Genomic DNA, 12041 nt, shown 5'->3' on the forward strand with positions numbered 1-12041 from the left:
GGTCCTCTCTTTCCACTTTTTCATAGAATTGCAATAGTATATTGATTATTCGTCAAATAATATGGTTATCGTTAATCCAAGTGGTCTAATGCTTTAACTGTGATAGCTGTCTATGAATATTTTGAATAAAATGCTGTCTCTATTTGTGACAACGTCAAATCATTTTCATTGAGACGTCTTGAAATTCTCTTGCATGAAATTGGGTCTTCAAGAATATATACAGTAGTCTAAGGTGTTCTAAATCATTCTCTTCCTTCCTGTTCCTTTTCTTGTTTTATTGTTATAATACCTTATTACTAGGCAAGTATTCAACGGCTTTGAAATTATCACGCAAAAAATTATTTTTTGCGAATTTTATTAGCTTTTTCAAGAATTAAGGGGGTTTTTATTAACACGAAATTTTTCAATTCGTCTTAATAAAATGACTAGTAATATTCGTGTAAAAGTAATAAGGTACATTATTGTTTTCGTTTTTAAAAAGTTGTAATAATATAATAAGAAGTCATAAGAATCTTGAGTTAAAATCAACCGTCCTTCAATGCAATCTTCTGATCTTTTCCTTCTACAGTTATTGACTCTACACATTCATTCGCCTTTGACGATGAATGGCTTGACTCTGAAGGTTGCTCGAACGAATGAATGGTTGCCATGGACTTCATTCTGAGAATATAAAAAAGAAAATTCTTGAAAGAATGGGCTTTTCCAGAAAAAGATTTGAATATGGGGGGGGGGGGTGGAGGATATAAGATTTCTGAGAAATTTACCCCCTGGACATTGTGACTTTTTTGTAACCCCCTGGACAAGCATCAGTTGACCCCTTGGACATTCAAAATTACCCTAAAACAGAGAAACTTTACCCCCAGGACAAGGCAAATTTTGTAGATTTTTCACTACCCCCTGGACACTATATCCTCCACCCCCCTCTTGTAGGAACATTTTCTGGAAGAGCCCTCAATGACTCAAACTCGTACCAAAGTTGATATTCTCTTGGCATGAAGATAGAGTGTATAAGAACAATTTTATAAGAAAAATGAGGCTCAAAATCGCCAAAAAAATAAGAATGATTTAAAAAATAACGTCCAGAATTCATCATTTACACCCTATCCTATAAATAAGAACAGGATAAGAACAATTTTGGGCTCGAAGTGCTAAAAAAAATAACAGCCGAACCTCAGCAAAAATTTCTCTGGTTCTTATAAAAAAAGTGTCTCATAATGCAAGGAGACAGGTTTGGTTCATGAGCTCCCTTTTTTCCATCTTAAAAGAAATCGAAAATTGTCTAAAACATCGTAGGTAGTAAATGTTGAAAAACGATGTTGCAAGATGTTACCTTTTCTTCACAAGAATCAAGATCACTGCCAGTGCAATAAGACCTGCGAATAAACTTGTGAAAATGATTGCGAACTCGGTCATCTGTTTATCACTATTACCACCGCCATCTTTATTGTTCCGACCACTTTTTTCTCTCTGTGGTGGAATGCTTTGTGTAGTTGTTATGGTTGTGTGAATTGTCGTCGGTGATGGTTTGCGAGTTGTTAGAGGGTTGCCTTCGATGACAGAAAAAGAGTTTTAAAGGGCTTAATGAAAATTTCAAAAACCTCAAAAACTGTTCAAATCGAGCAGAGGAGTCAAAATTTCCAAAGGACCATAACTACTGTTGATACAAATACTTTCGCTTGCTTTTTTATTGTATATTTTAAATGTTTGTGAAATTCTGCATCGATTGGTACACACACAGAAGACATTTGAAACAAAACTGAGGCGAAAGGCCCGGGGGGGGGGTACTAGGGCAAGAAGGGTTACGGGGATGCTCCGCTGGTCGACAAGGGTAGCAGACAGGTAGTTCCATTGGGGTGTCCCATGGTGTTCTAGATAATGGTTTAGAACCCACGGGGTGTCCCCATAAGATCAAAGTAGCATTGTAAATTTCTTCAGCCTTACCATCAATTAAGCAGATTAATTTTGTAATTTTTCAGGGATTTTGTGACATATTATTAATTCACTTACTTAAAGTGCAATTTGTAGAAGGATCGAACCATCCTTTTAAACAAACTTTCTGGTGATCTTTGGTGCAATTATAATGGCCCATTGTATCGTCACGTGGTGTGCAAATTTTGATATCACACCATTCGCCTGTATAATCAGTGCTACATTTCGTCCTTAAAATACAACAGAAGGCCTTACTTCTTTCTCTCCGAGCAGATCCTCATTACCACACCAGTTCCGTAAGAGGATCAGTTGATACCCGATTTGGGATGAAAACTTAAAGAGCTTTAGGCTTAGGGATCTGTTATTGACTTGACAGATTGATTTTTTGACACAATCTTATCTCATGACCCCAGTGGAACTTCTTCCCACAGTGGGTGAAAATTTCTATCTAGATTCCAATAGAGATAGAAATTCTATTTTTCTCAGGTCAAAAAATCCAGTGGGGATGTTTTTGGAGTGCAATTTCTTTCCAGTGAATTTCAATGAATAGATAAAACAAAGATAAAAACAATAAAATTTTATAATGGGGCTGAAATTTTGGAATAATTTCCCTATGGGGACGACATTTTAACTAATTTTTCTAGTGTATAGGGGGTTCCACCGGGTCTGTGACACAGGGGCAAAATGAATTAGCTTTGATTTGTCTTCTTTGAAAGAAATGCAGGTTTACCTTACTTCGATGGCCAGTAATTTTTGGAATTTGATATATCTTCTGGATTCCACTGTTCGTAGTGTACCCATGTCTTGCCAGTTTGAGGATTTATCAATTTTTACTTCGATGTTGTTGAATTCCGCCACTAGGTTAGTGTCTTGGTGAAATACCCCGATTGACATCAAGATTTTGTCCTGAAATACGATTATATAAATGAAGCAAGTTTCTCCTTTGAAAATCTCCCTTTTTGAAATCTATAATTGTATGACTATAAAATGACTAGTTTTGAAGTTGTTAGTGCCCCAGAATTTGATAATTTTTTAGGCGTGTTTTATAACATTAGTGGTACATACTTTTTCTGGAAAAGCCTATTCATCAAAAATGTTCATATCAATTTATAAAGGGTCACCCTTGTGAAATATCCTGATAGATAGCTCGATTTCTATTTCAAAATACCAATATATCCTTAAAAAATAAAGTGAAAACGGCTTACCTTCATGAATCCTAACGGGAGGTTCACAGGGAAAGGATTTTGCAGTCTTGTCTCATCAACCCCCGTCTTAAATTTTTCTTCATCTTCAAGGGCAATTTTGTTGACTTTGATATCACCAACACCAACTGTACAATTGGTACCCAAACATATAAAGAATGTATTTTCGCATGCAATTCTACAGAATGTTGTTTTTGGTCTACAGCATTCTTGATTGGATAATGTTTTGTTAGGGTTCAGGTATTTCTTGAAGAACACTTCAACAGAAATTTCACTTGATATTACCTAAAAGGGAAAGTACACGTTTTTCTATAAGAACAAACTAAATAAGAACATAAGGCTTCGATGGCCAAAAAATTAAGAACAAGTTAAGAATATTTTTAAGGCTTTGCCAAACACCTTTTTGCAGAAACGAACCCAATTTGAAAATAGACAAACTTGCTCACAAAATCTTGAAAATAAGAACATTTTAAGAACATTTTAGGCTTTAAAACTCAAAAAGTTGAAGAACATCCGAAGGCTGCAAAAGTTTTGGATAAAAAAGTGTGTCGCATCATGAATATCTCGTGCTCGGGAGTAAGTAGACTTTATTCATTTTTTGAAAGCTTCTTTCACTAACGAGTTTTAATCCCGTTTTCGACCGTAGTCGCGCCGGCATTTTTTTTGTCCGCTTCATCCCACTAAAACCGTCCCAATCCTTTTTTGACGCATTTTTCTATTGTCTTTAGGTGCGAAAAAAGGACTGGGACGGTTTTAGTGGGATAAAGCGGACACAAAAATTCCCGTGCGGCAATTGGTGGCTACAGTCGAAAAGGTGTACCATCGACCTTCCTCAGGCAAGAGAAAGTGAAGTCTTGAGATTATTTGCACCAAGGATTGAATCTAGAAAGTAAGATCAATTAAGATCAATAGATATTGATAATTAAATTTTTCACATTACCTTGATTTTCCAGTAGACGACAATAATGATCATAAAAACATTCCAAAATTCCATTTTCTTTCCAAAGCAACTCTGTATTTCACTTCCAACCAACTGTTTTTACACAGTTGCCACTCTTGTTGATATGGAGATGGTAATAATCTACTGTAATAGAGAACGAGTTATTTATTACCAAATTTTAAATACCATTAATCTATAGCTGGGGTGCTAGTAACGAGTGTTTACTTTCAGGCTTAACGTCTTTCGAACTGCTTGTTTTGTTTGGACTTGCATTTTTATTGTAAATTATTTTAAGCGGATTTAATAATATCATTTTTCTGTCTTTAAGTCAGTGAAGTGACATTTTGGATTGACAGGTCAAAAAACTTGACTATTTTTCTTTGGTGAATTTGAAGTGGCACCATCATCGTGTTTTTTTTTTAGTAAATAAGTTTAATAAAGCGGATGGCAAAATTATATCTTAATTTTAATGATACCTACATAATTTGAACCGGACTTGAGATCGAGGCTGAATTTTGTCTGAGCCAATGATTGAAATGATATATTTCAGTGATTTCTTAAAATAACTCAATGTTTTTCTTTCCGTCGATAAACCAAAAAAACTTATTATGCCTTCGCAATTTAAGTGATTCTCTTATACGACCTGCGGTTCTTTAAGTGTGCAATTCAAGCTACACCATGTTACAGTTAATCTAGATGAATTTGAATAAGTTCATGTATTTGAAAATCATCCAAAAAGGTAAGAAATTGTAAGATAAAAACTACCTTAAAAACAAACCCTTAATCAGGGCCCACGCCCCAGTGCCACTTTTTTTGTAAAGTAAAAATCTTTTGTTGCCCCTCCATAGACTCCATATTGATTGCCTCCACACTTTCAATTTCATGGCATGGGCCCTGTTAATTACAGGTCAAAAAATATTAAAAATCAGGGTACTGAATACACAGGAAAAAATTTTCGATTTCCAAGTTTGGAAATTTCAAGTTTTCTTAGTTGGAAAAAAGATAAAATCCAATGGAAAATCCAACCTGAAAATGTGGGACATTCTCCAAGGTTGAAAATTTTGCATTTTCCATGGCTTGGAATTTTCTCAACTTCAGTTGAGCTAGAATCTGACAATGTATGTGTGTATGTGTGTGTGTATGTATGTATGTCTGTCCGAAAACTTTGGGGCAGGCTGGAGACTTCAAAAATCATCGGGTTTGGCTGAAATTTGACACACTTGTTCCTTGGGTGAATATCTGGGGGTGTTTTTTTCATTTTCTGAAAATTTCCATTTTTAAGGGCGTGGTCACGAGTTTTCGCCAAAACGAGGCTAAAACTTTGGGGCAGGCTGGAGACTTCAAAAATGATCGGATTTGGTTGAAATTTGGCACACTTGTTCCTTGGATGAATATCTGGGGGTGATTTTTTCATTTTTTGAAAATTTCCATTTTTAAGGGCGTGGTCACGAGTTTTCGCCAAAACGAGGCTAAAACTTTGGGGCAGGCTGGAGACTTCAAAAATGATCAGGTTTGGTTGAAATTTGGCACACTTGTTCCTTGGGTGAATATCTGGGGGTATTTTTTCTCATTTTTTCAAAATTTCCATTTTCAAGGGCGTGGTCACGAGTTTTCGCCAAAACGAGGCTAAAACTTTGGGGCAGGCTGGAGACTTCAAAAATGATCGAGTTTGGTTGAAATTTGGCACACTTGTTCCTTGGGTGAATATCTGGGGGTGTTTTTTCTCATTTTTTGAAAATTTCTATTTTTAAGGGCGTGGTCACGAGTTTTCGCCAAAACGAGGCTAAAACTTTGGGGCAGGCTGGAGACTTCAAAAATGATCGGGTTTGGTTGAAATTTGGCACACTTGTTCCTTGGGTGAATATCTGGGGGCGTTTTTTCTCATTTTTTCAAAATTTCCATTTTCAAGGACGTGGTCACGAGTTTTCGCCAAAACGAGGCTAAAACTTTGGGGCAGGCTGGAGACTTCAAAAATGATCAGGTTTGGTTGAAATTTGGCACACTTGTTCCTTGGGTGAATATCTGGGGGTGTTTTTTCTCACTTTTTGAAAATTTTCATTTTTAAGGGCGTGGTCACGAGTTTTTGCCAAAACGAGGCTAAAACTTTGGGGCAGGCTGGAGACTTCAAAAATGATCAGATTTGGCCGAAATTTTGCACACTTGATACTTGGGCGAATCCCTGGTGGCGGTTTTTCATTATTTCAAAATTTCCATTTTCAAGGGCGTGGTCACAAGTTTTCGCCAAAACGAGGAGACTTCAAGGGCTAATCCCTGTGGATGGTTTTCATTATTTTATAATTTCCATTTTAAGGGGGTGGTCATGAGTTTTTAGTTGAAATTGGTTACAATTTTACAATTGGGCCTACGAATGATTTAAAAACACTGAAGTTGAGCCCAGTGCGGTTAGCACGTTCGACATAAGTTTTAAAATTCACGTTGAAAAAAGCCAAAATCCAAAAAGTGATGGCAGAGATGTGGAAAAGAGATCTTAAACAAGGATTTTTGTTTTTGTGAATAGTCACTCGCTAGCCTAGGCTCGATGGCTCCCGGTCAATCTCTCGTTATTGTTCGCACGGATACGTGGTTGATCTTAGATCACTCACACAGCTCAGCAGGGCGCTATTTGAAACTATGACACAAGTACCCTATGTGCTTCACTGTGCGAACTCACTGCAATTGACCGAGGCCGCTCCGAAGAGACGCCTCACCTGACGGAAACTTTCAGCTTGACTGCTCACATTATAGCCTAGTATCTAGGTTAGCTATATATCAAAACAGTTTTGAGCGAAAAATCGCTTGTGGTTTTCCCAAGGACATGCGCAGAAAATGGTTAGAAAAACGTAATTTCCACATGGATTTTTAACGTTTTCCAAACTGTTTGGAAAAACACAAATTTCCAACCCAAAAGTCTAGTTTTCCAATCGAAAGAGTTTCAATTTCACAATATGTATTTTCCACATGGATTTTTTTAACGTTTTCCAAACTGTTTGGAGAAACACAAAATTTCCAACCCAAAAAGTCTAGTTTTCCAAGAAAGGGTCTCAATCTTAGAAAAATGTAATTTCCACATGGATTTTTAACGATTTCCAAACTGTTTGGGAGAAACACAAATTTCCGACCCAAAAAGTCTAGTTTTTCAACTTGAGGTATCAAATTTACTAAAATATGTATTTTCACATCGATTTTTGACCTTTTTTTTCAATTCCCAAACTGTTTGGAAAATAAAAATTTCCCACCCAAAAAGTCATGTTTTCCAACCAGCCTTGGAAAATTGTCATTTTTACATGGGTTTTTTTCACTTGATTTTTCAAGGACATTGGTTTATTCTACCAATTACCTATGGGTAATTTACGTTTTCCAAATCAGCTTAAGGTAATCGCTCAAATTTCCAACCTTCAATTATAAAACCAAAATTTCCAACCCAAAAATATTGAATTTCCAACCTTGGAAATCGAAATTTTTTTCCTGTGATAATACCAGTGTCGATAATATAATGTTTTGCAGAATTATTATCTGTTACGCTTTTGCTTATTATAGTCGAGGTTAAAAATAAAGCTTTTTACAAGAACAGTGTTTTCGAACCAGACATCTATTTTTCAAATACTTGACTCTCTCTAATTCGACGTTCTACTATTTGATGCATTCCATTATTCGACAATATTGAAAGTCACCATCAACGAGAAACATTCATACACCCCTGTGTCAGAGCCCCCACTGGAAAATTTGGCAAAAATTTCATCACCGTTGGGAAAAATTTCAGCCCCACTAAGAAATGGACTGTGATTTCATCCCCATTCGAAATTCATTGTTTAAAAATTGCACTCCAAAACCAACCCCACTGGATAGTCAACAATAGTCAATAGAATTTTTATCCCCATTGAGATTTCAATCGAAATTTTTATCCCCGCTGTAGGAAAAAGTTTCACCGGGGCTGTGAGACAGGGGTGTTCTCATAAACGATGCTCTACTATTCACTACTCTACCTTCTTCGATGAAAATCCAATTTCCCTTGAAAAGCGTTCTAGAGAGCCTCAACTGTAGTCAAAATCAACACATTACACATTGATTCCACCATAGACAAAATGTTATTTTACCATGCGGCAGAGTTTATTATTATAGTCATTTTTGTCAAACGTTGCTCGCATGATTGACTTTCGTCACCCAAACTGTGCATAACACTAAACTTGCTACTAATTCTAAGAACCTTCAATCAGCCTTAGGTCGAAATGCTTGATTCACTTTTTTCTACTCCTTCAACATTCTTGGAAGTATAACAACATTTTTGAATTTTCGTAAAATCTAGCTAACAAATCGTGATTTACCTTCTGAAATTTACCTTAAAATTCAATTTTTTGACCGCCCAGATTTACCATAAGTATTGTCTTATTTTCTTATGATTTTGATGTTTCTTATAACATTAACGTGCGTTTTCGTTTATCTTTTTCACCACGTCATTCCCCAGTGTGTGGAATTTTTCCTCTTTATTTTCTTTAAAGGGTTGTTAATTATCTGTTGAGGTCAAAATGTAGACATCATTTATGCAATCCAAATTTTGCCGGTCCTTTCGTACTACCATCGGATATCATTCTACGTTTTAAGTGTTGCTTGTTCCATTAAATTTTTATACAGGGAGTGAACGAACCTTTTCAAGTCAAAAAATGATTTTTGAAAATGTCTGGAAACTCCCTGGAAAATTGCAAAATGGAAAACTAAAATCAGTCTTTTCCCCCGGAAACTTTTTATCCCTCTGGAAAAATGAAAAAATACTCATTTACATATAGACCCCCTGGAAATTTTCGTCAACCTCTTGTATGGATATGAAATGGAATGGTCCATTTGTTATTTGATTTGTTTACAATGGCTCTTTCACTGTAAGAAATAAATTCTGACAACACTAGAGACCATTGTATACATTTTTTAAATTTTTTAATTATTTTTTTGTATTAAGTTCCTACCTTTATTTAATGCAAAATGAGGCGTGAATTGGCCGATGATTCATTTTGAGGAACTAAAATGATGGTTTTATTTACAGTTAAGATTGTTTCATTTTCTAGCGTTTTGTTCTCTCACAAAATCCAAAATTTTTAAAGAAAAATTAAAAGATAATCCATGGCAATCTTTAGTTTTAGTTGTCGGTAAAAAGAATAAAGCTTTTGACGCCAATAATAATTGACGTCAATTAAAAGTTTCGTCATTTTTAAGCGTTTCCAACGTTACGCGATTCAAAATGGTAGATTTTAATTCAAAATGGTAGAAATGCGCGGAAAGAAATCAAGCCTAAAAAATTCGACATGATTGATTGATTGATTGATTGATTGATTGATTGATTGATTGATTGATTTACCAAAATTATAAAAAAATACCGCTCAAATGTTTTCAAAATCTCTCCGAAAATCAGCGAACAAGCGCTCCGAAAAATCAGCACAAAAATAAATTTCAGCACTTAAAAAGCATGATATACTATTTTATAAAGCAAATACCCCCCCCCCCCCCGAGTATAGCAAAATGCAATTTCCTAAAACCATAAAAAAACAAATAACATCTCGTGTCTACAAAAAATCATTTTATAGAAAATACAAAATTGCAAAAATTTCGCGAAAATCTTGAAACATTTATTGTAAAATTATCATTAAAAAATCTTCAAAACCGCTTCCAAAATATATAAATCATTTCTAAAAATTACAAATTACACGCGAAAATATTTGAAAGGCTGCGACATAAAAATGCTCCGCAAAATTTCGCCGAGGGAAAATCACTAAGTAAGAAATAAGAAACTTAAAAAGGGGGTAAGAATCTTTAAAAACCTAAATAAAAAGCGCACCAGAAAAATCGCAAAATGGCTTTATTTGTGTTGTCGCTTTTGGTTGCTTTTTCCATAGCATTGATTATTTTTCAAATTGTTGAATTTATCGCGGCCGGCGCTTTTCTCATTTTGATTTTTTCGATGTTTCATAAGGTTTCTTTGTCTGAAAGCGTTGCCCTTTTGTTTGAGTTTGACTAGATTTTTGTTCATTTGATTGAATCGGTTTCTCACAAAGCGTTGCTTGGTTTTTTGTCAGCTCTTTGAGTTGTTTTTGAGCGATTGGACTGCTTTTCGCTTGGTCTTTTATTTTCTGTATAGCGCTCGTGAAAAGGTTCTACGCACCCGTTCATCGACCATCTCCGAGCATTTCAGTGCCTTGATTGGAGTTGTTTGAACTCTAACAATTTGAGCCTTTTGGAAAAATTCTTCTACTGAGGATTTTCTTAACAATTTTTCATCAGCTAGTTCTGAGCATTTAATAGCTTTAGTTAGGGGAGCCTCTGCCCCAACTTTTTCGACATTTTTGAAAAATTCTTCAACTGAAGATTTCTTAACCAATTTTTCATCGGCTAATTCTGAGCATTTAATAGCTTTAGTTAGGGGAGCCTCTGCCCCAACTTTTTCGACATTTTTGAAAAATTCTTCAACTGAAGATTCCTTAACCAATTTTTCATTGGCTAAATCTGAGCATTTAATAGCTTTAGTTAGGGGAGCCTCTGCCCCAACTTTTTCGACATTTTTGAAAAATTCTTCTACTGAAGATTTCTTAACCAATTTTTCATCGGCTAAATCTGAGCATTTAATAGCTTTAGTTAGGGGAGCCTCTGCCCCAACTTTTTCTACATTTTCGAAAAAATTTTTAACTGAAGATTTTGAATCGGCTTTTTGAGAACATGCTAAAGCTCCTGTTGTTTTTGTTTTTGTTTGGGTAGCAGACTTTTTAATTTGAGTTTCAGAAGATAAAGATTGAATTTCTGTTTGATTAGTTTGAATCTTAACAGAAGAAACATTTTGAGTTTGCGTTTCAACTCCTTTGTCAAATTTAACAATAGTTTGCGTTTGAATTGCTACTTCTTGGCAGTTTTTCGTGGTTTGAGTTTTAACATTAATGGAAGGGGTAGTCTTAATTGTTTGACTTTGAACACAAATGGAACGGGTAGTTGTTGTCTGAGTTTCGACAGAAGACTTATGAATAAAAGATACCTGAGGTTTCTTGCTTTCATATTGTGACCGTAATTCTTTTCGCAGTCTTTGAATTTCTTGGGACATGTTGTTTATTGCTTGCTCGTCATTATTCGATTTCCATCGCAACGCTTGATTTTCCTGGAGAAATAGAACAATAAGAAAAGTATTTCAACAATCAGTCTTTCACGAAAATATTTTTTACCTTCTTCCCACCTTTTTTATCCTCTTCTGCTGCTAGCCATCTTATTTCGCGCACCTCCTCTGCTCTCGTCCGTGCGCTTTGAAAAGAAGACTTTGCATTGCTATTAATTTCGAACGTTCCAAATTTTCGAATGTTTACAAAAAAATCGTTCAGCAAGATTTCAATTTTCCAGAAGAAAGAAGAAAGAAGAAAGAGGAAAAGAAAGCAAGTTGCGAGTGGTGCATTGTTCTGGGTTTTGTTGTTTTATTATGCCTGTTTTGAATGCAAGAAGATTTCTAATCGAAAAGTGTATTGTGCAGTTTAAAGTGATACAGTGCAAAAAAGTAAGAAAGAATGTTATCAACTTACCTCCATAAGATATGTGACTTGTTGTTCGAGCATGTTAGAATGTTCTTGCGAAGAAGCCAACAGCTCTAAATTCTTCATAAAATGTCCAGTCAGTTGTCCATAATCCAGTGGTGCCCAATAATAAAATTCTTGTCCATTGTTGTAGTTTTCCATCATAATTTTTAAACTTTTTTCACTTTAATAAACAAAACGCTTTCTAACGTGCAGTCAGAAATCGAAATTCACTAAGAATGAAGAATTTTTGTCACTTTCTTTCTTATAATTCGTTAAAAAAGTGACGTTAAATTTATTTTTCTCCTATTTGACGTCAAATAAGTCTAAACAAAGAATCGAACGTTTGTAACGGTTTTTTGAAACGTTCGAATTCCACGTGACTCCATGTGACTTGAGAAATTCCACGTGACTTTTTACACGTGACCATTTTGATAACTT

General features: G+C 35.3%; 1 protein-coding gene across 1 annotated transcript; it reads right to left on the reverse strand.

Annotated features, from left to right (window-relative positions):
• Nucleotides 1–524: 524 nt before the first annotated feature.
• LOC136823961 (protein jagged-1-like) lies at nucleotides 525–4125 on the reverse strand. The gene is made up of 6 exons (XM_067080117.1): nucleotides 4072–4125; nucleotides 3135–3416; nucleotides 2660–2835; nucleotides 2008–2159; nucleotides 1331–1547; nucleotides 525–660 (listed from the first exon to the last, which is right to left on the reverse strand). Exons 1-6 carry the CDS (start codon nucleotides 4123–4125, stop codon nucleotides 525–527), a joined length of 1017 nt encoding a protein of 338 aa, XP_066936218.1.
• Between the last annotated feature and the right edge of the window lie 7916 nt (nucleotides 4126–12041).

The sequence above is a fragment of the Clytia hemisphaerica genome, unplaced genomic scaffold (assembly GCF_902728285.1).
Source record: "Clytia hemisphaerica strain Z4C2 unplaced genomic scaffold, Clytia hemisphaerica genome assembly, whole genome shotgun sequence".
NCBI classification, from domain to species: Eukaryota; Metazoa; Cnidaria; class Hydrozoa; order Leptothecata; family Clytiidae; genus Clytia; species Clytia hemisphaerica.